Raw genomic sequence first — 27,425 nt, forward strand, 5'->3', positions numbered from 1 at the left:
TCATCCAGTACCTGATGGTGAAGCACCACATGCGGCTGCTGCCCGCCTACGAGCTGCTGCGCTCGCGACACCCCCTCAACATCAGGGAGCGTCACCAGGACGTGCTGGTGGCCCTGGAGCGCACCCTGCACCCGGGGGGGGGCATGGCCCCCGAGGGCTTCAAACAGGCCCTCTCCCGGAGGCTGGCCTGGACCTGACTCCTCCTGGCTCCTCCTGGTTCCTCCTGGTTCTCCTCCTACTAACCAGGAGGAGGCCTCCTGTCTGACCCGCCGCGGTCGGGCCGGTGTACGGGCAGCGTGGGTGTTTATGCTTGCGTACGGTGATCGTTGTTGTGAAGTGTTATCTGCAACATGTCCCTCCTCCTGCTCCTCCTGCTCCTCCCGCTCCTCCCCGGGGGAGAGGACATGCAGTAGGCTTGATGTGGTGGCTGTCTCCGGCTCTGTGGTAAACATGTCTTTGGCGTGACGTGCTCGGTGTTTAATATCAGTGGAACTCAGGAGACTGTTGATGTCACTCCAGGGTGGGAGACTCTGAAGGACCCCAGGGGCCGCCCACCGTGGGGCCCGATCACAAAGAAACAAACGTAAGGACATGAACTGCTCTTCCAGAGAAGAGAATCCTTCTTCTTCCAGAAACACATCGGTGTGAACGCTGTTGTTCTCTTTGGTGTGGACTCTTCGTCTTTAACTCGTCTCGCAACTATTTATGAACTCTGACAGCCATCTATTGCAAGAACGAAGTTTGCACAAGCATAGCTTTTAAATGCCTCACTCCAGCTAGGCTCACCCATGGGCTGGGGCGAGGAAGATGAAGGTGAGGAAGGAGCACATCGCTAGGCTTCAGGGATTCTGCTCCAAGATGAGTTGCAGAAATGTCCAAATGCACACGCTCTAGTTGTTCTGTTATATCCCCCTTAATGATGGTCCAAACCAGATGGCCAGTGGGTACCCTGGATTGGGTCATCCCAGATTGATTGATGATGTCTTGAGGCTGGTAGATGAGTTACTCTAGTGTGCGTAGGCAGTCCTGGTCGGATGGGCCTTGAGCCCTCAACCTCATCCAAAACCCCAAGTTATCAATTCTACCTTGGTAGATTATAATAGGATTTAAAGTAGAACACTATTGGCCTTTTGAATCAAGTGTAGGATCCCCTAACCCTAAGTCAGTGGTTCAGTGGACATTGATTTTCTAATGTGGTCTCTGACTTTGGGGAATGTGTGTTGTCTAAAACCTGTAACCTGAAAGTTGTCTCAATGCTACGCATATCTATAGGGACTGGAGGGAGTAGGGACATAGGAGGGAGTGTGTGAGGACTCAGTGGGGACCCTACTGGGACATAGGAGGGAGTGTGTGAGGACTCAGTGGGGACCTAGCTGGGACATAGGAGGGAGTGTGTGAGGACTCAGTGGGGACCTAGCTGGGACATAGGAGGGAGTGTGTGAGGACTCAGTAGACTTGGTGGAAGTGGAAGGACTAAGTTGGGACTTAGTGAGGGCTTGGTGGGAGGGTTAGTGGGGTTAGCCCTCACCCAGTGGGGACTGTATGCTGAGGTAGTGGGAGGGTTAGTGGGGTTAGCCCTAACCCAGTGGGGACTGTATTATGAGGTAGTGGGAGTGTTAGTGGGGACTGTATGATGAGGGAGTGGGAGGGTTAGTGGGGACTGTATGATGAGGTAGTGGGAGGGTTAGTGGGGTTAGCCCTAACCCAGTGGGGACTGTATGATGAGGTAGTGGGAGGGTTAGTGGGGTTAGCCCTAACCCAGTGGGGACTGTATGATGAGGTAGTGGGAGTGTTAGTGGGGACTGTATGATGAGGGAGTGGGAGGGTTAGTGGGGACTGTATGATGAGGGAGTGTTAGTGGGGACTGTATGATGAGGGAGTGGGAGGGTTAGTGGGGACTGTATGATTAGGTAGTGGGAGTGGGGACTGTATGATGAGGGCGTGTTAGTGGGGACTGTATGATGAGGGCGTGTTAGTGGGGACTGTATGATGAGGGTGTGTTAGTGGGGACTGTATGATGAGGGCGTGTTAGTGGGGACTGTATGATGAGGGCGTGTTAGTGGGGACTGTATGATGAGGGTGTGTTAGTGGGGACTGTATGATGAGGGAGTGTTAGTGTGGACTGTATGATGAGGGCGTGTTAGTGGGGACTGTATGATGAGGGCGTGTTAGTGGGGACTGTATGATGAGGGAGTGTTAGTGGGGACTGTATGATGAGGGCGTGTTAGTGGGGACCCATTTGGGACTGTATGATGAAGTAGTGCTAGGACGTGGTGGTCTCCAGTGGCTCCCGGAGCCAGCTGTACGGTGCCTTGAGGTGGAGAAGTACCCGGACGTGAGGTGATATTTGCACACTGTATGCATTTCATGGGCATTGACTTTGATATTTTCCACTATTTGTGTAAATGTTTCCTATTGACTTGTAATGAAGTGATTCTTGCAGCTTTTCAGTTTGGTGCTTTGGTGGTTGATTTGATTTCATGTGTTCTCGTGGTTCTGCTGTTGCTCTCGATGGCTGCTTGTTGTTGTAGTGAACACATGATATTTTCTAGCAGGTCTCTCAGGTGAACTCATAGTGGCCGAATGTTTCCACGAATGCCATGTGACCGTGTGAAGTGTTTTCTAGTCACCCTGCAGACGTACTGTGAAACTAGTGGATGACTGTTTTGTTTACTCCAATGTTTTGTTAACTATTACTAATTGAAAAACGATATAAAATGAAGTGAGAAACGTGTCAGGAATTGCTTTCATTTATTCACCTTTACATTGCATTTGATCTACGAGGTCTGGATTGTACAGAAGAGGATAAGGGCCATATGGGATTTTTTGTCCCATGAGTGCTGAGTATAAATTCTAAGTATAAATAAAGAGTCTTTATTTATACTCCACTCTTTTTATTCTGAGTTTTAAGTCAGAACTCCAAAAAAATAAAAAGTCACATAATCACATGGTTCCCTAATCCCCTCCATAGTATTGTGATCAAGATGTTGAATCTCTATTAAAATAGCTAGCGTCCGGGTGTTCATTCCAGCCAATAACAGCACCATGAACCATCTATGGTTTACAGATCAGGCCTTGGTTTGATCCGACAGTATGGTGCAGGCGGAGGTCACTTGAAGTTTTAATGTCTGCGTTCGGCCAGACACACCCCCACCACCTCCATCACCACCACCACCACCTCCTCCTCTCTCCCCCCCCCTCGCCTAGCGGCTGCTGTTGTGGTCCGTCTTTCACCAGACCCCCTGACCCCTTGGACCACTTTGAAATAATGATATTCTCCCACCGTAACTATTATTAACCCCCCCCGTCTTCTCCACGTCTGAGAATAGAGAACTACAAGATAATGCAAACCATCAGGGTTTGGGAACTAGTTTTTGATCTAGTTTGCGATCTAGTGTCCCTCCACAGACGGACCAGCAGATCACAAACCCTGGTCTTAATCCGTTGGACCATCTAAAGGGTCCCCCTAGACCAGCTCCTGGACGGGCTGGGCGGAGGCCGGCCAAGGGGGACGCAGAGGCTATTTTTAAAGGTGGGGGTCGGATGTGGTTGGAGGCTCTGGGCGGGGCCACTAGGTGATGGAGTTGCCGGGCGGGCAGGGAGGTCATAAATACGTAGCTGAGGGGGTTCCTCCGGCACTCCTCCAGCCTCGCCGCCGCGCTACACCTCCTGACGCTCAGATCCACACCAGGTGAGCTTCCTCTCCTCCTTCCTCTTCCTCTTATACTTTCTCTGCACACACGGAGGCAGAACTCCACCCAGATAGGGGTTAGGAGTCTGACCCACATGGGCTGTAGGATGCATGTCCAGCTCTACCCAGATGGGTGTAGGTAGACGTAGGTCAGTACCTTTTGTAGTTCCAGGAGTCCAGCTCTACCCAGATGGGTGTAGGTAGACGTAGGTCAGTACCTTTTGTAGTTCCAGGAGTCCAGCTCTACCCAGATGGGTGTAGGTAGACGTAGGTCAGTATCTTTTGTAGTTCCAGGAGTCCAGCTCTACCCAGATGGGTGTAGGTAGACGTAGGTCAGTACATTTTGTAGTTCCAGGAGTCCAGCTCTGCCCAGATGGGTGTAGGTAGAGCAGGTCAGTCCCTGAGGTGGTTCCGGTCCAGGCTGGCTTTGCGGCTGCGGGGTTGTTGGTATGAAGACATCCCACATTACTGGGCTCTGTATTGATAAAGTTATTTGATTGTAAGTCCTTGCATTTCATGTTTAAGTGGTTGAATGTTATTCAGATGTCTTAAAATGCATGAAAACATGTATCCTAGCTAGCTCTATGGCTCTGTGTGCGTAAACACTGTTTATCTTCTATATGGGAACCTTTCTCTACATGAAATCCCTGGTGAGCGATTACCAATTAACACAGTCCAGCCAATGGATAAGATAATGTTACTAATATAATGCTACCAAGCTGATATTAATCTGTTATTATAAGAGGTATCCCCGGATAAACAATCATATTCAAGTTTATATTAAAGCACATTTTTCTTACATGAAACATAATATCGCAAAATATAGGTCATTCAAGATCAATTTTTTTCAGAAATTACTTTTGGTAATATTTAGGTCCAGTTGATATTTTAGATGCAGCCATTTCTATTCCATTAAGTGGATAAGACATCATGACCGAGGAGTTGAGGTTCATTCCAGTCCTGAGGAGGGGGTCTGTGGTGTTTGGGTTTGGCCCCCATCAGAGCCCGCTAAGGGGGGGTCTGGGATGAAACGTGGGTTTGATGCCGGGTTAAGGATCCGGAGTACAGTCGTGTGTGTGTGTGTGTGTGTGTGTGTGTGTGTGTGTGTGTGTGTGTGTGTGTGTGTGTGTGTGTGTGTGTGTGTGTGTGTGTGTGTGTGTGTGTGTGTGTGTGTGTGTGTGTGTGTGTGTGTGTGTGTGTGTGGGGGGGAGGGGGGGGGGGGGTTCTGGCCTGGGGGTCCCACCAGGGGCAGGTAATCCCCCCTAGAAGACGGAGTCCTTTGGACATCTGGGGGGGGGGGGGTCTTGAGGGCGGGCCCCTGGTGGAGCGGGTGGAGGTCCTCTCAGATGCTGAGGGAGGAGGTGGTGTAGAGTTTCCTCTAAGTGGAGACTTCATCACCACGGAGGACAGGAACATTCCCGGGCGGCTTCTTGGGGGCCCGCATTCTGTTCTAGGGGCTTCTGTGCTAATGGCCCCTGTTCTGCTCTGTTCGGTTATAATGGCCATTAATGTATTCTAATCCCCATAACGCTTCTCTCCTTCTGTCTGCTCTCCTTCTGTCTGTTCTCTCCTCTGTTCTCTCCTTCTGTCTGTTCTCTCCTTCTGTCTGTTCTCTCCTCTGTTCTCTCCCTCTGTCTGTTCTCTCCCTCTGTCTGTTCTCTCCTCTGTTCTCTCCTCTGTTCTCTCCTCTGTTCTCTCCTTCTGTCTGTTCTCTCCTTCTGTCTGTTCTCTCCCTCTGTCTGTTCTCTCCCTCTGTCTGTTCTCTCCTCTGTTCTCTCCTCTGTTCTCTCCCTCTGTCTGTTCTCTCCTCTGTTCTCTCCCTCTGTCTGTTCTCTCCCTCTGTCTGTTCTCTCCCTCTGTCTGTTCTCTCCTCTGTCTGTTCTCTCCTCTGTTCTCTCCCTCTGTCTGTTCTCTCCTTCTGTCTGTTCTCTCCTTCTGTCTGTTCTCTCCCTCTGTCTGTTCTCTCCCTCTGTCTGTTCTCTCCTTCTGTCTGTTCTCTCCTTCTGTCTTCCAGGGGTTCAGTAAACGTCGCCAAGATGTCGGAGTAAGTCATGTTCTTCTCTTCTTCTTCATGTTCTTCTTCATCAAATGTCCGTCAGGAGTTGAGCGTTTCATGAGAGTCAGAGAGTCAGACGTGTCTTGCTTAATCCAGCTACTGCTGTTGTGGAATACCAAATGTACTGTTTTTATAAATATAATATTTATTACTTAATTCTTATGTTTTAACTTCAATATCAAATATTTGTTCTTTCTTTTAGGAAGAAGATGTCATCCAGTCGCAAGCATCATCTCAAGGTAAAGTAAAGTCGTGTTCGGGGACCATCCTAATGTTCTCCAGACCATCGTGTGGTGCTCATGTTCTCAGACCATCGGTATGTTCTCAGACCATCGTGTGGTGGTCATGTTCTCAGACCATCGGTATGTTCTCAGACCATCGTGTGGTGGTCATGTTCTCAGACCATCGGTATGTTCTCAGACCATCGTGTGGTGGTCATGTTCTCTATCGTGTGGTCGTCATGTTCTCCATCGTGTGGTCGTCATGTTCTCAGACCATCGTGTGGTCGTCATGTTCTCAGACCATCGTGTGGTCGTCATGTTCTCCATCGTGTGGTCGTCATGTTCTCCATCGTGTGGTCGTCATGTTCTCCAGACCATCGTGTGGTCTTCATGTTCTCCAGACCATCGTCATGTTCTCAGACCATGGTGTGTGAGGAGCATTAGGCTGAGTCTCCTTCTCCCTAGAGCTTGATGCTGGCCATCGGTAAAGACCTCCTGGAGCAGGAGGCGAAGGAGCAGGAAGAGGAGAGGGAGCGCTACATGGAGGAGCACTGCCCGGCCCCGATTCTCCCCAGGACCATGCAGGAGCTGCAGGTTCACCTCCTCTTCTGCCTTGCTCCTCTGTGTTGGCTCGTGGTGGTAGTGTCTTCTTGATGTGTTGGTTGTGTTCATCTGTGTTGTGATGTTTTGTAGCAAGAGTTGTGTTGTACTGGTGGAGTGTATTATGGTGTGGATTATAGGAGACATAGGTGTAGGTGTGTGTGTGTGTTTGTGTTATAGAAGATGTGTGTGTATGGGGGTGTATTGATTGTGTTATAGGAGAAGTATAGTAGTGTTTATATTCTGTGTTACAGGAGGTGTATGTGTCTGTGTTACAGGAGATGTGTAGCAGTGTGTGTGGGTTACAGGAGATGTGTGTGTTACAGGAGGTGTGTGTGTTATAGGAGATGTGTAGCAGTGTGTGTGTGTGTGTGTGTGAAACAGGAGGTGTTTTTGTGTGTGTGTTACAGGACGTGTGTGTGTATGTGTGTGCTACAGGAGATGTGTGTGTGTTTGTTACATGAGATCTGTAGCAGTGTGTGTTACAGTAGGTGTGTGTGTGTCTGTGTTACAGGAGATGTGTCGAGGGGTTCATCACAACATAGAGACGATTGATGAGGAGAGATACGACCTTGAGATGAAGGTCAACAAATGCAACAAGGAGGTAAAGTCATCTCCTAGCCCCTTATCGCCTCGTCTCCTCATCTCCTCAATGCTAGCATGACCAGTCCCCGGTAGTACCCAACACCATATAGATCTTTATATATATATATATTAGGGGTGGGACGAGATCTCGTGCCACGAGATCTCGCGAGATTAAACTCGACGATATTACCCGTTGCGTTAAAAATCTGTCTTGCAAGATTTGTGAGCTATCCAAACTTCTATCTGTGGCCTGAAGGGGCAGTAATGCGCCTTTGCTACGTCTAGTCTGCCAGAACCTTACGAAGGAGAAGGAAAAGAAGAAGAGGAGGAGAAGGAGGGGAAGCAGGGGAAGCAGCCATAGGCAGCCAGAATGACGTCGGAAAATACCCGTATTACCGTCGAAGATTCCCCCGCCACTTTTAAATGATTTGTTTGGCAGCATTTTGGGTACCCGGCGGAAATTATGAATGGCAGTAGAGTGACTGATAAGACACAGACAATACCGAGTTGTCAGTGACATACTTGGTCAGACTCTGTTTGCACTATTTGCACTCTGTATTGATGGAGTAGAACTTTGATTTGGTTTTGCACATAATATTGTTTGCACTTGAAAAAAAAGAGAACTATTTAATTTGATTTATTTTACTTCAACTTTTATAAATTTTAGTTTTAGTTTCAATTTCATGAATGTTAAGAGTTATAATAAAACATTTCAAAATGCATGTGCAACTCGGTTAAGTAAAAGTCTGTTGGTCCAGTCATATATTTTATCATTGTAGTTTTCTTAAAATCTCGTCTCGTCTCGTTCTCGTGAACCGAATATCGTGTCTCGTCTCGTCTCGTGAGTGTATCGTCACACCCCTAATATATATATATATATATATATATATATATATATATATATATATATACACACATACACACACGTATATATATTGATAGATAGATAGATCTCAATAGATATAGACATAGATATAGATATGGATATAGATATAGAGAGATATAAATGGATAAAGATGAATAGTTATATCTAGATAGATATAGATCTAGATAGATATATTTCACGAGGCACTACCGCTGGTGAGTCCCAACAGTTCTTGTCCTACAGATTGAGGACCTGAACATCAAGGTCCAGGACCTGAAGGGGAAGTTCAAGAAGCCGGTTCTGAGGAAGGTGCGCATGTCTGCTGACGCCATGCTGAAGGCCCTGCTGGGCTCCAAACACACCGTCAACATGGACCTGAGGGCCAACCTCAAGCAGGTCAAGAAGGAGGCCAAGGAGGAGGTGAGGAGCTCCTCAGATGTTAAGATGGTCCTAACGTTCCTGTCGCTGTTCCTGCCCCGTCCGTCGGTTTGAATATTCTATTGTTCTTATTATATCATATGCTCTGCCATGTGTCACTAAAACTTAACATCTCATTGAATTTAAACAGTGTTTAACCAATTTGTTCAGTACCTCTAGTGAGTGTATTATATTATATTATATTATATTATATTATATTATATTATATTATATTATATTATATTATATTATATTATATTATATTATATTAGCGAGTGAGAGTTGTCTAAATGTCTGGGATGTTTCTGGTCTGAAGGACAAAGATCTCCGGGACGTCGGGGATTGGCGCAAGAACATCGAGGACAAGTCTGGCATGGATGGCAGGAAGAAGATGTTTGAGGCGGAGGCCTAGACCCCTTCGTCTTCATCATCTTCATCAAGATGATGAAGCTGATCCCAGCGTATTATGTTGCTTCGTCTTAATATCTGTCTTAGAAGAACGTCATCGAGTGTATGTCCCAGAATTAGCAGATTTTCATATTCAATCCATTGTAAAAGTATAATTTAATAAATGGTTAACGCTTCTTCACGGGTCTGTATGTGTCAACACCACTATAGCTAACGTTCAAGTGAAGAACCGCTGGTCAGGCAGACAGCTTGTGAACAGACCTACACCAATTTAAACACTCTTTAAATTGACGTAGAGCGATGGGAGTACTATGTGGTGATGCGCTTCATAGAATCCACCTTAGAAATAATGACGGCAAATATGTTAGATGTCAGATGGGAGTGTGATCAGCCAATATAAGCCGAAAATCTGCCTACCTGTGTTTTAGTGACTCGACTGAATCTTGTCTTACTGAGTGGGCAGTAGGCTACTTAAGGGATCAGACTTACACTTTGAAACTGGAATTAGTTTAAGAATTAAAATCCACAGATTTTCAGTCTCTGAAGCTCCTGAACAGCTCCATTTTCTGTGGTAGGTCACCTTCATGTCTCATCAAGGATATCTTCCATCTTACGCTTTAAACAGACTAATTAATATCACTATTTGTCTTCAACAGGTGGTGCGAGACCTTTACCCTCCAAGTCCTTCAACCTCAAGAGAAGAGCCTCATCCTCCAAGAGAAGAGCCTCACCCTCCAAGAGAAGAGCCTCACCCTCCAAGAGAAGAGCCCCCCCCCCTCAAGAGCCTCACCCTCCAAGAGAAGAGCCTCACCCTCCAAGAGAAGAGCCCCCCCCCCTCAAGAGCCTCACCCTCCAAGAGAAGAGCCTCACCCTCCAAGAGAAGAGCCTCACCCTCCAAGAGAAGAGCCTCACCCTCCAAGAGAAGAGCCTCACCCTCCCAGACCTTCATCCTCCAGAGCTTCCATCCTCCACAGACCTGTCTAGAGCCAGACCCCTCCAAGGTAGGCCCCTCACCCATTTGCTCAGCCCTTACGTTGAACTCCTTTGATGAACTTGTTTCCTTAAAGGCCAGTTCCGTCACGCTAACGGAGGGTTTAGTGAATCCAGGACGGACCGGGACCGTAGTCTGATCACCTAGAGCAGGGATGGGCAACTGGCGGCCCGCGGGCCGCATACGCCCCGCATCCTCACTCAGTCAGGCCCGCACATAATTAAAAAGAATAATAATAAAAAAAATAAAAAAATAAAATAAAATAATAATAATAATAATAATAATTGATCGAGTTACAGAAAACTCGGTCAAAAAAGATAAGAATTCATAGAATTCAAAGGCAAACCCATGCGTCTAGTTTGCTTAGAAACTATATCAGTCATTAAAGATATCCACTTAAGTCGCCACTACAACTACTACAACTGCAATGAATATCATGCTTCTTGGGTTTGAGTTCATTGAGTTGTTGCACTTAATGTTGGGCCACTGTTTTTCAGTTTTGTGGCATCATTGAATGATGATGTATGTGCCCTTTGCACTGATAAAAATACCAACCATTCATGTGTCTTATTGGGCATGGAAAACGAAATGAATGTATGTTGGTTCAATTAACATACCGTACATAGGTTACGATCCTGGAAGATTTTTTAGCTTGTGGCCATCTACCAAATTCAAAATTGTTTAGCTTCTCTCGGCTCACGTTTAGTTGAAGTGTGCAGTCATGTGGCCCTCTGATGGTTATGATGAAAAATGTGGCCCTCTTTATCATGAAAGTTGCCCATCCGTGACCTAGAGCGTAACAGTCCTCATGATGTTAGCGTGTCCTCTTAACTCATGATGTTAACATGTTAGTGGACAGTAGTCTGATCACCTAGAGCCTCCTGTCCTCTTAACTCATGATGTTAACATGTTAGTGGACCGTAGTCTGATCACCTAGAGCCTCCTGTCCTCTTAACTCATGATGTTAATATGTTAGTGGACCGTAGTCTGATCACCTAGAGCCTCCTGTCCTCTTAACTCATGATGTTAACATGTTAGTGGACCGTAGTCTGATCACCTAGAGCCTCCTGTCCTCTTAACTCATGATGTTAACATGTTAGTGGGCCGTAGTCTGATCACCGTCCTAGAGCCTCCTGTCCTCTTAACTCATGATGTTAACATGTTAGTGGACCGTAGTCTGATCACCTAGAGCCTCCTGTCCTCTTAACTCATGATGTTAACATGTTAGTGGACCGTAGTCTGATCACCGTCCTAGAGCCTCCTGTCCTCTTAACTCATGATGTTAACATGTTAGTGGACCGTAGTCTGATCACCGTCCTAGAGCCTCCTGTCCTCTTAACTCATGATGTTAACATGTTAGTGGACCGTAGTCTGATCACCTAGAGCCTCCTGTCCTCTTAACTCATGATGTTAACATGTTAGTGGACCGTAGTCTGATCACCGTCCTAGAGCCTCCTGTCCTCTTAACTCATGATGTTAACATGTTAGTGGACCGTAGTCTGATCACCTAGAGCCTCCTGTCCTCTTAACTCATGATGTTAACATGTTAGTGGACCGTAGTCTGATCACCGACCTATAGCCTCCTCTCCTCTCATGATGTTAACATGTTAGTGGACCGTGGTCTGATCACCTAGAGCCTCCTGTCCTCTTAACTCATGATGTTAACATGTTAGTGGACCGTAGTCTGATCACCGTCCTAGAGCCTCCTGTCCTCTTAACTCATGATGTTAACATGTGAGTGGACCGTAGTCTGATCACCTATAGCCTCCTCTCCTCTCATGATGTTAACATGTTAGTGGACCGTAGTCTGATCACCTATAGCCTCCTCTCCTCTCATGATGTTAACATGTTAGTGGACCGTAGTCTGATCACCGTCCTAGAGCCTCCTGTCCTCTTAACTCATGATGTTAACATGTTAGTGGACCGTAGTCTGATCACCGTCCTAGAGCCTCCTGTCCTCTTAACTCATGATGTTAACATGTTAGTGGACCGTAGTCTGATCACCTATAGCCTCCTCTCCTCTCATGATGTTAACATGTTAGTGGACCGTAGTCTGATCACCTATAGCCTCCTCTCCTCTCATGATGTTAACATGTAAGAGGACCGCAGTCTGATCACCTAGAGCCTCCTGTCCTCTACCTCATTCGTCTATGGGGCTAGTTAGCTCATTTGTCTAACTCACTAGTTGAAATGGTTAGCTGTCCCTCGGTTAGTGTGGGGCTAGTTAGCTGATGGTTTGACGGGTCCAGACGGAGCAGAGGTCTAAGCCCTTGGCGCTCTGTCTGGTGAGGACTGAGATGAAGGGATGGTATGTGGTCTGATGGGGGGGTGCATATTTAAAAGTGATGGAGTTGGCGGGATGTTCTAAGAAAGGGCGGGTTATTTATAATGGGTTGGGGGGGAGGGGAGGGGAGGGGGGGGGGTCAGTGATGACACTGTACTGTATTTCATGACCTTGTCTGCCCATTGGTTTGAAGGATAATCCAACTCCATAAAGAGAAAGTCAGGGATTTAGCCGGCTAACTCCGAATGCAATATATAGTTTGCGGGCTGTAGGTCTGTGTGTCTCTGTGTCTGTCTCTGTGCAGTCTCTCGTCTCTCCAGTCCCACGGTAGGCCTGTTTCCTCTGGTTAACCTTGTTATTGTTGCTGCTCACCTGAACCCAGATACTTTGAGACCTGGGTATAATAACCAAACCTATTGGTCGGTTTGACCGCTAACTTTACTAACATAAGGTGTATGTGGAGTCTGAGTGTCTTGCAGATGGAGGCTGGTTGAAGTGACTCCTGATAGGGACGAGGCGTGGTGTGAGTGTCGCGGCAGCCAGCTGATGCTAAACAGCTTCCTGTCATTTGATCTCAGAGAAATTGTGTTTTATTCTTCAGCGTGACGGAGGTGCCTCAGACCTCGTACATCAAGGAGAGGGTGCTTTGTTTTAGAGCAATTTTTTGTTTGGCTGTTAGCAAATAATGAAACGCCAACTGTGTTTACCATTCTAGTGGGGACTGGTTTTATGATGTGTTCTGTGTTTACCAGTATCGGGGACTGGTTTCATGTTGTTGTCTGTGTGTTTACCAGTAGTGGGGACTGGTAGTGGGGACTGGTTTCATGTTGTCGTCTGCACGTTAGCAGCGGTTAGCTCTACGATGTGATAATGGTCTCTGGTTCGTCTCGAGGGGCAATGGTTAAGAGGAGCGAAGGTTTGGAGGTCAACACCTCAGAAAGTCGACACCCCTCTGAGAGCCATCCTCCACCCCTCTGAGAGCCATCCTCCACCCCTCTGAGAGCCATCCTCCACCCCCTCTGAGAGCCATCCTCCACCCCCTCTGAGAGCCATCCTCCACCCCCTCTGAGAGCCATCCTCCACCCCCTCTGAGAGCCATCCTCCTTTGCTTGCCCTGCGGTCGACGGCTGGTGGACCTGGTTCCGGACCGAACCCTGGACTGGTCCTGGACCGGACCCTGGACCGGACCCTGGACTGGTCGGTCTCGAGGGGGGCGTCAGGGCAGCGGGGTCAGAGTAGGAGACGCTCCCTGGTTCTCAGGTAGAAAGGTTCCGACCCTGACCCCCCAGGGAGCTGATTGGTGCCTCTAAATGTGCCGTCCAGTGTACTTTACTCCCCCTTTGTGTGGCACGGTCGGAGATTAGCCGAACACAGAGCTGGAGAAGACGTCCTGGTGGAGGTGGACCTCCTTAAGACCTACTGTTGGGCCTGGGAGGAGACAGCTGCTCCCTCCGGGTTATTTTCCGTTCTCTCGTCTCTGGGATTCTCCACGAGCCAAGGGGTCTGGTTACCGCCAGCCTCCCACCACACAACACACAACACACAACACATCCACAACAATCCCCCCGCCCGCCCCCACAGACCCCCCCCGGCCGGCCCCATCTCCAGGGAGACCTCGAGTCAAGGTCGAAGGAGGCGTGGGGATTACCTGGCCGGCTAGCCTTACTGACACCATGTGATGTTCTCCCATGGTGTCTGGAGATCCCGGACGTTCCCGGGCGTTCCCGGGCGTTCCCGGACGTTCCCGGACGTTCCCGGGCGCGTTGGGCCTGGCTGTAGGAGGCCGCCGGGTGTTCAGGAGTTTTGTTCCGCTGGTGAAGTCAGGGTTTGTTTGTGGAAAGGGAACCAGCAGCTGTGGCTCCAGGAATAGAGCTCTAATCTACCGGCGCTCCGCGGAGGCTCAGGGGATTTACCGCCTATTCCAGATATCCTCTCTGTTCTGGAGGTCTGCTCCCGCCTCTCCGAAGTACTGTCAAGTGCTGCCACGTCTGGGGTTACAGAGTCCACACAGCAGGGGCTGCGTCCGCCAGATGCGAGTTGGGGTTCCTCCGGGGAGCAGGGCAGCAGCCTCGGGAGGGGGGAGGAGTTTTAACAGTATCACAGTGGCTGTAGCAACGTCGATCCACTGAAACCCTGAAACGTGGCCACAGCCTAGCAGATGCTAAGCTAGCACATGCTAACCTTTACAAATCTCGGTCACAACATGTTGATTTATAATGTTGTCAAATGTGTGTAAATGCGTGATATGTGAAAGTTGTAGAAAGTCTTTCCCGAGAGGGCAGTATTTAGTTAGATCCTGTGTCAGAATATAACGAATTGTAATGCATTGTTGTTTAGGGAGGCTTTTTAAGAGCAGGTAGGGGTTAGACGGTACAGAGACAGGTAACTCAGGAGCTGGTAGGGGTTGGACAGTAATTGATATATACTCCTCTAATACCTCAGTCTATGGATGTTTCAGGGGGGTCTGGATCGTTACATTTGGGTGTCTGACTCCCAGCTGAACGTTCTGGGTTTGATCCCCAATGTACTTATAGGCATCCTAGACTAAGCTGAGCCCTAACCCTTACCTGCACCTTAATGACATGTGCCTGTACTGTCAAACCCTTACCTGCCCCTTAATGACCTGTTTCTGTACTTATTGTAAGTCTCTATAAATTACAAATCTTCTCATTTGAATTTTTTTAAAGAGGCCATCTTGGTCAGGCTGGTGTTCTTAATGTTACCGATGTGAATAATAACTCAACACTGCTGTGCTACCTCAACAGGAAGTGGGGAATACGGATCATCCAAGATGGCGACCGAGTGAGTACTCTGTCTACATCTAAGATTGCGTTTCCCTTCCTCATGTCCAGAATCACTAACTGTGTCCGTGTGTTGCAGGAAACGGATGTCGTCCAGCCGCAAGCACAACGTGAAGGTGAGGACGTACGCCTCGTCCGCACCCTATAGAGGGGCCTAGTCAGCCTCTGGGGGCAGGAGGTTGAGGGCAGACAGCATCGTGGGCATGGAGCCCACGATGGCCTCTAGAGCTGCTCGGCTCCAGCCCGCGGTCGCCTCACAGCGTACCGTGGATCAATATGTCTCCCTTGTGTTGGACGTATTATCCAAAGGTCTTACAATACCTTAAGGGCAGACGTTCTTCACCAGGAATCAAACCCCTGGCCCCGGCTGTGTTAATGCCTTGCTCCAGGGCTCCAGGCTCCTCCTCCATCCCTGGGGGAGGAGGAGCCTTTTCTGGGGAGGTTATCCTCTTGGTCCTAGAGGAGGGAGGGAAGGGGGGGGGGGGGGGGGTCGTACAACGTGGAGCTGACGCTCCTGGAGACTGGAGCTGAGATCAGGAGCCCTGCTAATATAATGGACTTGACCCCCCCCCCCCCCCCCCTCCCCCCACACACACACACACACACTCCTAGTCCTTAGCATTATCTTACCTTACCGCCATATACTGTTATTTCTCTTACTTCTGACAAATGGACTTCGCTTTGGATAAAAGCGTCTGCTAAACGCCCTCAATGTAAAATGTAAATGTAAACCGGGCTTATTCTGAAGGAGAATCTTTTTTACTAAGAAATGTGACGGGATGCTGTTGTGATGTCATGGCAGAGCTGCATGCTGACCGTGGCCAAGGAACTGCTGGAGGCTGAGGCCGTGGTGAAGGCAGAGGAGAGGGACAAGTTCCTGCAGGACAACTGTCCTCCCCTCGACGTGCCCTACTCCAGAGAGGAGCTCACAGTGAGTACTAGTACTGCACGCAGTACACACAGTACTACTGTCCTCTAGACCGGCCCTACTCCAGAGAGGAGCTCACAGTGAGTACTAGTACTGCACGCAGTACACACAGTACTACTGTCCTCTAGACCGGCCCTACTCCAGAGAGGAGCTCACAGTGAGTACTAGTACTGCACACAGTACACACAGTACTACTGTCCTCTAGACCGGCCCTACTCCAGAGAGGAGCTCACAGTGAGTACTAGTACTGCACATAGTACACACAGTACTACTGTCCTCTAGACCGGCCCTACTTCAGAGAGGAGCTCACAGTGAGTACTAGTACTGCACACAGTACACACAGTACTACTGTCCTCTAGACCTGCCCTACTCCAGAGAGGAGCTCACAGTGAGTACTAGTACTGCACACAGTACACACAGTACTACTGTCCTCTAGACCGGCCCTACTCCAGAGAGGGGCTCACAGTGAGTACTAGTACTGCACGCAGCACACACAGTACTACTGTCCTCTAGACCGGCCCTACTCCAGAGAGGAGCTCACAGTGAGTACTAGTACTGCACACAGTACACACAGTACTACTGTCCTCTAGACCGGCCCTACTCCAGAGAGGAGCTCACAGTGAGTACTAGTACTGCACACAGTACACACAGTACTACTGTCCTCTAGACCGGCCCTACTCCAGAGAGGAGCTCACAGTGAGTACTAGTACTGCACACAGTACACACAGTACTACTGTCCTCTAGACCTGCCCTACTCCAGAGAGGAGCTCACAGTGAGTACTAGTAAAACTGCACACAGTACACACAGTACTACTGTCCTCCAGAGAGGAGCTCACAGTGAGTATTAGTAGCAGTAATTCTACACATAGTACACACAGTACTACTGTCCTCTAGACCTGCCCTATTCCCAGAGCCCTAACACAGGAACAACATAGTACTGTGGTACCAGTACCAAGTACCTCAGTACCAAGATAAATACTGGTTTTCCTCTAGGAGCCCTACAGGTTAACTGGGAACATTGGAGTTCGAACCCAGAACCCTTCAGCTGGGAGTGAAACACCCTGACCAGTACACTAGCTTACCAGTTCACTAGCTTACCAGTTCACTAGCTTACCAGTACACTAGCCAACCAGTTCACTGGCCAACCAGTACACTAGCCAACCAGTACACTTGCTAACCAGTACACTAGCTTACCAGTACACTAGCTTAGCAGTACACTAGCTAACCAGTACACCTGCTTACCAGTAAAAACTATCGATAGTTATCATCTTGTTTGCCCACAGGAACTCTGTCTGTCGCTCCACGACGAAATCAACCTGGGGGAAGAAGAGAAGTACGGCATCGAGTTTAAACTGGGCCTGGTTCTGAACGAGGTGGGAACCCTCGCACAAACCACACACAGCACTCTGCTAGTTCTCAGCGAGTACTGACGTGAACATACATAGCACTCACCTAGTTGTCACTGTTGAACACCATTAGTACATACCTAGTACACATATTGAACCCATTCCATGTTTGCTAACTATTCTTTTGCGCCGAAGGTCAGAGATCTCAACATCAAGATTGTTGATCTGAGAGGGAAGTTCAAGAAGCCCAAACTGAAGAAGGTGCGCATGTCTGCTGACGCCATGCTGAAGGCCCTGCTGGGCTCCAAACACACCGTCAACATGGACCTCCGGTCCAACCTCAAGCAGGTCAAGAAGGAGGTCAAGGAGGAGGTGAGAGTCTCCTCATATTGTCAGGACGTTCCAGCTCAGACCTTCTGGTCCGGGTTAAGAGATACCTTCTGGTCTGGACCAGATTAAGCGTTAACTTCTGGTCTGTTTAAGAGATACCTTCTGTTCTGGTTAAGAGATACCTTCTGGTCTGGTTATGAGATACCTTCTGGTCTGGTTAAGAGATACCTTCTGGTCTGGTTAAGAGATACCTTCTGGTCTGGACCAGGTTAAGGAAACCTTCTGGTCTGGACCAGGTTAAGAGATACCTTCTGGTCTGGTAAAGAGATACCTTCTGGTGTCGACCAGGTTGTCAGTGAGTGAGTGTGTCTGTGTGTGTGTTAACACAATGCTCATGTGTGTGAGCACCATGCTCGTGTGTGTATGCGTGTCTGTGTGTATGTGTGTGCGCATCGTTCTCATGTGTTTGTTGCTCTGCAGGACAAGCAGCTGAGGGATGTGGGCGACTGGCGTAAGAACATCGAAGACAAGTCTGACAGGAAGAAGATGTTCGACAGCTAAAAATTGAGAAAGCTGATTGGTTGCTGGATGGTTAAAACTACGTGATTGGTTGTTTGAAATGAGAATCAGACGGTATTCTAAACTGCGTTTATCTAAAGAACCACAAAACCTTTTAGTCAGAAGACTTCTTCAAATACGTTATTATTTATGAACCTAAAATTTAATTTTGAATAACAATTTATTTTTCTGAGAATGATATTGCAAATTTAGTGAGAAATTTAAATGAATAAAGAAAGTAATACTTTGAGAATTTTCTTTCAAACTGTTTTTTTGGATCTCAAGTCAAGTTTACAGATTGTTTTTTGAAAAGTTCTCTAAAAGAGAAGATGTCAAGGAAATGTCTAAATGCAGTTGGAATTCCTTGATGTAAAGATTTGAATTCATGACTACATGTCTTCTTAAGTTGGTCAACATTGTCCTGTATTTGAAGAACTGTAGAACAATAATATCTCTTCAATGTATTTGGTTTTATTCTTGAGATTAAAAACAAATGTTTTACGGTCCCCTTGTTTGGTAGTCCTGTGTTGTCACCATGCAGTGAAGAACATCTTCTGCTCCAAGTCTTAACCAATCACTGCGCGTCATCCCAAGAGCTGGCACCAGCAACCTTTTCTGATCGGCTATAACGGGACCAGATGATCTCATTCGCAGCAGTTTGCGCCAGTCAGAAACAGTGGTTGTAGTAGCGTGGTTCCATTAGTGGTGGCACTGCCCTGCTGTTTGGGTTATGTGTTGCTTTGTAGTTTAAGGTCGAGACCCCAGAAGGGGATGGAACCGAGGGCTCCGTAGTCCCTCACGGTAACGTAGCAGTAGGTTAAACACGCCTATCAGCAGTGAGATCACCAGGGTTCAGATTCCAGCATTACTACTCTTCAAACCAGGACTCATCAACCATGGGCTCTTCCCCTCCACCACTGCCAGGTAGGTCACCTCCGTCTCCTGGAATTGAGGGGCTGCTTCCCTACACCGGCTCAACCTTCTTGTCTTCTTGTGTTCCTGCAGACGGTGGCTCCGCTGTGGAGGAGATCTGGAAGGGAGGAGAACCTGGAAGGCTACAGTCTGAAGGATGCTGGAGGGGAAGAGGTTTGTTTGGAGGAATGGTGAGCTCTCGTACAACACAAAACTACAAAACAATATCTAGAACATCAATCTTCTCCAACTGAGCCAGAAGAATATCAGAATATCAGGGTACAAATCAATAGCAATTCCTCTTCAGTGTCAATCTGTCCTAGGACCAACTGGGTTGTGTTTCCTAACGATGGTTCAGTGTCCTGCCAAGAGTAATGGGTCCTAACGAGGGTTATGGGTCCTAACGAGGGTTATGGGTCCTAACGAGGGTTATGGGTCCTAACGAGGGTTATGGGTCCTCACGAGGGTTATGGGTCCTCACGAGGGTTAGGCGTCCTAACAAGGGTTGAGGTTCAGACAGGCGTGTCGGGGCTCTCCAAGGAGTCTTGTGTTTTGGGGTACTCCGATCGGCCCTCCAGGTTATAAATAGCCCTGATGAGACCACCAGCAGCTGCTCTGCCCCGGTGGACATTACACTCCCTTCGTAGAGCTGTGGATCCCTGGAGATCAGGCACACTATTAGGGCATGGGAAAGTATTCCAACCATCCCACTCGCCCAGAAGTTCAGTCAAACCCACAGACAATGGTTTACATAGCTGTCTCACCACACTAGGATGTAGAGCTGTCTAGCATAGCATGTCGCACCCCATGAGCCGCTCTACAGGTGAGCCCCTCTACAGGTGAGCCGCTCTACAGGTGAGCCGCTCTACAGGTGAGCCCCTCTACAGGTGAGCTAGCTCTGACTTGCTCCCTAGTGACCGTTCTCTGAAGTCACAGTCAGTCTTTGTTTTTTTTTGGTATATACTGTATATATATTCTATAAAATGATATGATGATATAAATGACTAAATCGTGAATAGTGAAGCAGAATCCATTTATGCAATGAACTTAGTTCTCTTCATATAACATCTTCTTAGCTCATTATAGATGTTGTTTCATAAATCATCCATGTTTAGAATGAAGAGTAGATGTCTGAAGGGTGTCAGTCGTCTGGATATTTATGACTGTTGGCTCGGAAAATGAATCTGTTATTTATGGCTTCAGCTCTTTCTCTCGCTTTCCCCTCCTTATGCAAACGTACGCACACGCACACGCAATACACAGACACACATTCTACACACACACACACACACACACACACACTATACACACTAAATAGTACACTACACGCACTCACTCACTCACTCACTCACTCACTCACTCACTCACTCACTCACTCACTCACTATACACACACATACACACTATACACACACACATACACACTATACACACACACATACACACTATACACACACGCATACACACTATACACACACACACAGCATATACACACACAACATACATTCAGGGGGGCTCATATGGTAGCAGCTAATGTAAACCTTTGGCATTCCAGAGGAAACGGACACTGCATGGTTGACACTCCAACATGGCCGCTGTCTGCACCTCGCAGGGAGCTGTCAGTGATGGGCAGCACAAGTCACTCCTAACCTAGCGCTAACCGGCCTGGTCTCTACTCAACTAACGCTCAACTCATGCTAGCCTAGCCTGCTCACTCCTCACCTAAGGCTCAACTGATGCTAGCCTCGCCTAGCCACTACCCATAAACACTAGCCTCACGCTTACAGCATGCTAGGCGCTTCAGGCAGCCCAGCTCTGTGTTGGTGGTCGTACTGATACAGTGCCAGTACAGTACTGGTTCAATGTTTACTCCTGCACTGGAACTGTCCTGATACTTTGCATACAGTACCAGTACAGTACTGGAACTGTCCTGATACTTTGCATACAGTACCAGTACAGTACTGGTTCGAGCCCTTCTGATCCCAGTCCCAGCGTTCGTTCCCATAAAAGGACCCAGTTTGTCGGTCCGACCTGAACCCGGGTGCGATGGTATTTCTGCTGGTTTAGCCGCAGGGTAACGCGATGCTAGAGGATTAGATTATTTATTTGATCATCATTTTAAACCAGAGCGGCCCGGCTGCCAGGTGGCGGTGCCAAAGCTCCTGAGGGGAAACACGACACTCATCAGAGATCCCAAGTATTTATAGACTCCTCTTTTATACGACAGAGGGATGTTTACCAGCCTGCCGTCTTTCAGGGGGTTCTGCTACGGCTTCATGCTGATGAGGCTGAGTTCAGCATCCAGCTGTTGCTGCTGAGGCGGCAGGCGCCAAACAATTCAGACGTTTAGCTCCTCAAAGATCTGATCTGAAACTCCTGGATCTTAACGAACAGCCGGGATCACCCCTGCCCCCACCTCCGCCCCCCCCCCCCCCCCCTGCCACCACCTTCGCCCCCACCCCGCCCCCGGGACCACAGCCCTGCTTATAGAAAGTGCTGATGCAGCTTCAGGCGGAGAACAGATTACTGCAGAAGAGGAGAGAGTTGAACACGGAGTGATGGAGACGAGAGAAAGGCCTTTGTTATTAATAACCGATTATTTTAGGTCCTGCCCGACAGCAACTGGTCCTGTTGAAGATCAGATGACTTGAGGAGGAAGGTACTGGCACTGCATGGAGACACACTCATCAATAATCAATCCATACTCACCAAAGTAGGAACCATAACTGAGTGTTTTTCCCTTCCAACGCTAACATCTGAATCACCTGAGAGTTGAACACCCCCCTGGACCCCCGTCCACACAGAGCCAGCGTCTCTCTCCTCTCTCTCGCCGCCCCCTGTGCTCTGATCTCCATCTCCTCAGCGGTCTCATTCTTATACACCCCCCCCCCCCACCCCCCACAGACTCACCCCCCACCCCTCCTCTGCGCTCCAGGAGGTATCTGGTTCGTCCCCGCTGGCACGCGGCCGTGATATTTCAGGCGCTGCCGGGCGTGGGTCTGAGGAGACATCATCTCCATAAAGAGGAGAGCCAGCTCCTTATTTGATCTGATATAAACCCAGTGGAAACTCTCCTGCTGCCTCAGTTTGTCCCTGAGTCTCTAAGGTCCTCCTCCTTCTCTTCTCGTCCTCAAGGTGAGAGCGGCTCCTTGTGGTTCTGAGGGCGGTCAGGGGTCTGTGGTCTGGGTCTGGGCTGGAGATATGGAGGTCTGAGGTCTGGGCTGGAGGTCTGGGGTCTGGCCTGGGGGTCTTAGGGTCTGAGGTCTGAGCTGGAGGTCTGGTGTGTTTCTTAGAGTATTGGAGTGTGTGTGTGTGTGTGTGTGTGTGTGTGTGTGTGTGTGTGTGTGTGTGTGTGTGTGTGTGTGTGTGTGTGTGTGTGTTTAAGGTATTGCGTTAGTTTGTGTTGTTGGTTTTTGTTAAAGAGTTGTTTTGAAGTATTGTGTTAATGTGTTTGTTGTTATGTCTTCAAGTATTGTGTTGATGTGTTTGTGTTGGTATGTGTTCAAGTATTGTGTTGCAGTATTGTGTTAATGTGTGTATGTGTTAATATGTGTTTATGTGTTCAAGCATTGTGTTGATGTGTTGGTGTGTTCCAGGATTGTGTATTTGTTAGTGTGTTTGTAGTTGATTCAGTGTCTTGAGGACCCGTGTGTTCATGTCTGAGTGATGTTTGGTTTAATGAGCTGACTCCAGGACTCGCGTTACACTAGCGTTCTCCTGTCCTCTCGAACGTCGATCTGATCCGTTCAGCTTCTGTCAGTCCGCTGAAAACCACAGTGAGGCTGAGAACCACTGAGACATGAAGCTAACATTGGAGAACCACAGAGAGATGGGGTTTGGATGGGGCCTGGTGAGATTGTGGTCTGTTTTTTTTATTTGAAGGATTTCTGTTCTGGTGTGAGATGGTTCTATCTGGTGTGAGATGGTTCTGTAGGGTGGCATGGTTCTGTCTGTTGAGGAGTTGGTTCTGGAGGTTAAGATGGTTCTGTCTGTTTAGGAGTTGGTTCTGTAGGTTAAGATTGTTCTGTATGTTAAGATGGTTCTGTAGGTTAAGAGGATTCTGTCTTTTGAGGAGTTTGTTCTGTAGGTTAAGATGGTTCTGTAGGTTAAGATGGTTCTGTAAAATGGTTAAACGTCACGTCATTGAAGATGTGCAGTGATTCAGGATGTAGGGAATCCAACCTATCCTCTAGCTTATTTCCTTTAAGCCTCAGCTCATCTTCAGGTTCCTCACAGGGTGCTGTCTCTCCTGTTGAGGAACAAATGAAGTGCTCAGCGCTGTTACCTCATGAAACCATGGAAACATATATAGAGGACGATAAATCGCTACGTCTAGGTGGAGAATCTGAGCTCTGTGCTATATCCAGGTTAAGCTAGGTTGGGCTTCAATACCCCAGCGCTGATGCACTTCATGTGCTAGACCACCTGTAGGGCTGGAGCGCCTCTCCTGTTAGTGGTGCTTGTTAGCTGTGCTGTAGGGCTAGCCTGCGGCGCCTCCGGTTAGCCTTGCTGAAGCGCGACACCGCGGCGTGTCCGGTTGTTTAGTTTAGAACCCGATACCCCGGGGGGATCCTGGTGTTGACGGACTGGTGGTCAGATCTGATGAGCTCAGGGTCCCCAGGGTGTCAGTCATATTTAGGGTGTAACTCTGATCTCCTCGCCTCACCCCCTCTCTCCTCTACTTGTTTCCTTTCCTTCAGGCTTGGATCAACACAGACAGCCAAGATGTCAGAGTAAGTGAAGCTTTCTGTTGATAAAAACACTTAATGACCCCAGCAGTCTGAGCCCGCCCAAAATGTTACTTCTAGCCCCCATGTTCACCATCTCGTCATGACCAAGTCATGACTTCACCAAATCACGAGTTCAACAATCATGACCTCACCAAATCATGACTTCACCTAATCATGACAATCTTATTTTTTTCTGAAAAAAAGCAAAAAGATGACATCGAGCCGCAGGCACCACCTGAAGGTACCTGTCTGTCTGTCTGTCTGTCTGTCTGTCTGTCTGTCTGTCTGTCTGTCTGTCTGTCTGTCTGTCTGTCTGTCTGTCTGTCTGTCTGTCTGTCTGAGTTTAGTTTCAGCCATGGTTTAATCCTGCCATGTGGCTGTGTTTGGTCGTATCGTTATTTACACACAGGGTTAGACAGTACAGAGACGGGTCATTAAGGAGCAGGTAGGGGTTAGACAGTACAGAGACAGGTCATTAAGGAGCAGGTAGGGGTTAGACAGTACAGAGACGGGTCATTAAGGAGCAGGTAGGGGTTAGACAGTACAGAGACGGGTCATTAAGGAGCAGGTAGGGGTTAGACAGTACAGAGACAGGTCATTAAGGAGTATGCAGGGGTTGTAAAAATTATGGGCTGTTGAGTTTGATGTTGAGGAACTATCGAGCACAGCCCCCCCCCCCCCCCCCCCCCCCCCAGACGTGTTACACTCCTCTTCCAATTACAGTTGTGTTTATCCCCTCCCCCCGACCCTCACATACCCCCTGCCCGGTCAGCGAGGGGGCGGGGCAGGTCAGGTGTCAGGGGATTTGACTCCCTGTGGAGAAGCTCCGGGTTTGAACCCCAATGTCCCCAGTTTACCTGTAGGCCTCCTAGAGCAACATGACCCCTGACCCCTACCTGCTCCTCAGGACATTGCTCTGAGTCAGTGGATTGAGGCTTCTGCTGAATGGCAGAATAGGAAACAGTGGTAATCAGATACATTCCCCCTCCCCACCCCCGGGCAAATGTCTTGGACTCATTAGTCCAGGAATAGGCCTTCCTACGCAGAGACAGAGAGCGACAGCTGTCGAACCACTTCATCTTAGCTCCTCCTCCTCCTCCTCCTCCTCCCCCTCCTCCTTCTCCTCCTTGTCCTCCATATCCCTCTCCTGCTCTCCTCATCACACTCTGATGGCGCCATCGAGTGGTGGAGCAGGGCCAGTCCACCTCAGCTGTTCCTTCAGGATCTGAGCTGATCTTTGCCGTGTTTTGAACAGGCCATCTCGTTCCCTCGCCCCCTCCCTAGTGTACATTACATGGTGCACTATTTAGGGATTATGAATAGGGGGAACCAGACTAGTCATATCTTATCTTATCCGTTTGTTGTATAGGGGAACGGGTTAACCTAGCGATTGTTACTGCTTGGCACTTGTTTCTATGACCATCCTTACTGTACTGACAGAGATATATTGTTGTTTCTCTTCTTCTGACAAATGGACTTATTGTAAGTCGCTTTGGATGAAAGTGTCTGCTACATGCCCTGAATGTGGAACCAGGTGTCTATCAGTATGTTGTGGAGTCGTGCTGTTGCAGTCGGCCAGGCTAATGGCAGTGGCTAGGCTAATGGCTGCGGCTAGGCTAATGTCTGCGGCTAGGCTAACGGCTGCGGCTAGGCTAACGGCATTGTGTTTCCTCTCTCCAGAGCTTGATACTCTCCATCGCCGCCGGCTGGCTGGCGCAGGAGAAGAAGGATGACATCGCGGCCAAGGAGGCCCACATGGCGGAAAACTGCCCCGCCCCCAAGCTGAGTGGAGACCATGCCGCTCTCATGGTACGCTGGCTCTGTTAGCCCCTCCCTCACAGCCCCCCCCCCCCTTACAGCCCCTCCCTCACAGCGCCCCCCCCGCCCCCCCCCGTCCTCACAGGGCTCCTCAGTCCCCCTGTTATGCAACCCCCTAAATAGAGTTGTACCGATACCATTATCGTAAATTCCTCTGATACTCGGGTATCGGTGAGTATGCAAGTCTCCGTGCCGATCCGATACCATCACATTACTCAGTTACTACACAGAGAACATCAAACACTACGGTGTTATGCTTCGTTCGTTAACGGTCAGAGGTGGAAAGTCAGAATTGGAAACGCCTCGTCTCCGACCTACGTGCGTTCGAGCTACCAAGTTGGAAAAACATGGATGCCCATGCAAATGTATTATTATAATTATGGATTATAAATGTTAATTATCTACTCTAAACAGTGCTAACATGCTAAAAGCCGACTCCATGTTAGATAAGTTGTGCATTGAAACGTGTGTTAAGGACTATAAATCGCTACATTAAGGCGGAGAATCTGAGCTGTGTGCTCCATTCAGGTTAGCGCTAGGTCGGGTTTCGATACTCCATAGGACCACACGGGCTCGGCCTTTGAGGGGAATCCCAACTCTGTGTGTGAACAGGAAACCTGCAAGAAGATGGCAGCCCACCTCGACCGTCTGGATGAGGAGCGGTACGACATTGAGGCCAAAGTGGGCAAGGCCAACATTGAGGTACACACCCCTTCATCACCACCATCACCAAATAGCACCATAAGCAAACCTCACCCAATTGCACCATCACCAAACCACACCCACCTACACTATCACCAAACCACACCCACCTACTCCATCACCAAATCACACCTACTAGCAACATAAGCAAACCACACCCAATTGCACCATCACCAAACCACACCCACCTACACTATCACCAAACCACACCCACCTACACCATCGCCAAATCACACCTACTAACACCATCACCAAACCACACTCACTAGCAATAACCCCATCCCCTCACCCACTTACACTTTCACCACACCACGTCCACTAGCAACATCAACATCACCCACCCACTTACACCATCACCCCACCCACTTACACCATCCCAACATCCACTTACACCATCATCACACCCACTAGGACCGTCATCACACCTACTAGCACTATCACCACACCCACTAGCACCATCACCGCAACCACTAGCACATCCTTCTCTAGAGCACCACCCCTAACAGCACCATCTCCGCCATGCCTCTCTCCCAGATTGAGGACCTGAAGATCAAGGTGGTGGACCTGGCTGGAGTGAAGAAGCCTGCCCTGAAGAAGGTGCGCATGTCTGCTGACGCCATGCTGAAGGCCCTGCTGGGCTCCAAACACACAGTCAACTTGGACCTGAGGTCCAGCCTCAAGCAGGTCAAGAAGGAGGTCAAGGAGGAGGTGAGTGTCGGAGGAGGAGGAGAACTGGTCCTGCTTGGTGTGTTGAGGCGCAGGAGGAGGCGGCGTTCTGAATGTCACTCTTTGTGTCCCGTAGCCCGCAGAGGCGGCTGGAGATTGGCGTAAGAACATTGAGGACAAGGCTGACAGGAAGAAGATGTTCGAGACTACCTAAACGACTCCTCCCCCGTTGTTCTGTTCTGGGCGCTCGTCACGTCACCGTTGGACAGTATCGATGTCCGTATCGGTAGAGGCTCAGACTGTCTTCTGGCTGAACAAAGCCTCCAGTGTCCTCCTGTTCCCTTGCTTGACGTTAACGTAGCAGAGATGTTGATGTTCCCTTGTGACCCACATAAAGAAACTGTTGTGATTTTAAGCCTGTCAGCGACATCTTGATTTGTTGCCTGTGCGATGCCACCTCACACCTCCCTATCGTACTGAAACCCAGTTTGAGCTAGACGAGATCACTTTCGTTTCA

General features: G+C 48.8%; 2 protein-coding genes and 1 long non-coding RNA gene across 4 annotated transcripts; 2 read left to right on the forward strand and 1 right to left on the reverse strand.

Annotated features, from left to right (window-relative positions):
• Nucleotides 1–2,739: 2,739 nt before the first annotated feature.
• Nucleotides 2,740–21,823, reverse strand: LOC130388547 (uncharacterized). Its single transcript, XR_008896437.1, has 3 exons — nucleotides 21,702–21,823; nucleotides 17,090–19,652; nucleotides 2,740–4,166 (listed from the first exon to the last, which is right to left on the reverse strand). It is a non-coding gene; the product is annotated as an uncharacterized LOC130388547 (long non-coding RNA).
• LOC130388542 (troponin I, fast skeletal muscle-like) lies at nucleotides 3,579–9,053 on the forward strand. The gene is made up of 7 exons (XM_056597874.1): nucleotides 3,579–3,691; nucleotides 5,706–5,735; nucleotides 5,950–5,986; nucleotides 6,434–6,562; nucleotides 7,083–7,172; nucleotides 8,262–8,438; nucleotides 8,752–9,053. The coding sequence occupies exons 1-7, from the start codon at nucleotides 3,579–3,581 to the stop codon at nucleotides 8,845–8,847; spliced, it is 672 nt and encodes a 223-aa protein (XP_056453849.1). The 3' UTR covers nucleotides 8,848–9,053.
• LOC130388544 (troponin I, fast skeletal muscle-like) lies at nucleotides 12,338–27,323 on the forward strand. 2 transcript variants are annotated; one of them, XM_056597876.1, is made up of 7 exons: nucleotides 12,338–12,445; nucleotides 14,884–14,920; nucleotides 14,999–15,035; nucleotides 15,722–15,850; nucleotides 17,131–17,220; nucleotides 17,389–17,565; nucleotides 18,004–18,609. In XM_056597876.1, the coding sequence occupies exons 2-7, from the start codon at nucleotides 14,910–14,912 to the stop codon at nucleotides 18,082–18,084; spliced, it is 525 nt and encodes a 174-aa protein (XP_056453851.1). In that variant the 5' UTR covers nucleotides 12,338–12,445; nucleotides 14,884–14,909; the 3' UTR covers nucleotides 18,085–18,609. The 2 variants fall into 2 exon arrangements, with proteins under 2 accessions (XP_056453851.1, XP_056453853.1); XM_056597878.1 differs by lacking the exons at nucleotides 12,338–12,445; nucleotides 14,884–14,920; nucleotides 14,999–15,035; ... (2 more) ...; nucleotides 17,389–17,565; nucleotides 18,004–18,609 and adding exons at nucleotides 22,040–22,127; nucleotides 23,693–23,725; nucleotides 23,927–23,963; ... (2 more) ...; nucleotides 26,777–26,950; nucleotides 27,045–27,323.
• The last annotated feature ends 102 nt before the right edge of the window (nucleotides 27,324–27,425 follow it).

The sequence above is a fragment of the Gadus chalcogrammus genome, chromosome 9 (genome assembly GCF_026213295.1).
Source record: "Gadus chalcogrammus isolate NIFS_2021 chromosome 9, NIFS_Gcha_1.0, whole genome shotgun sequence".
Taxonomy (NCBI): domain Eukaryota; kingdom Metazoa; phylum Chordata; class Actinopteri; order Gadiformes; family Gadidae; genus Gadus; species Gadus chalcogrammus.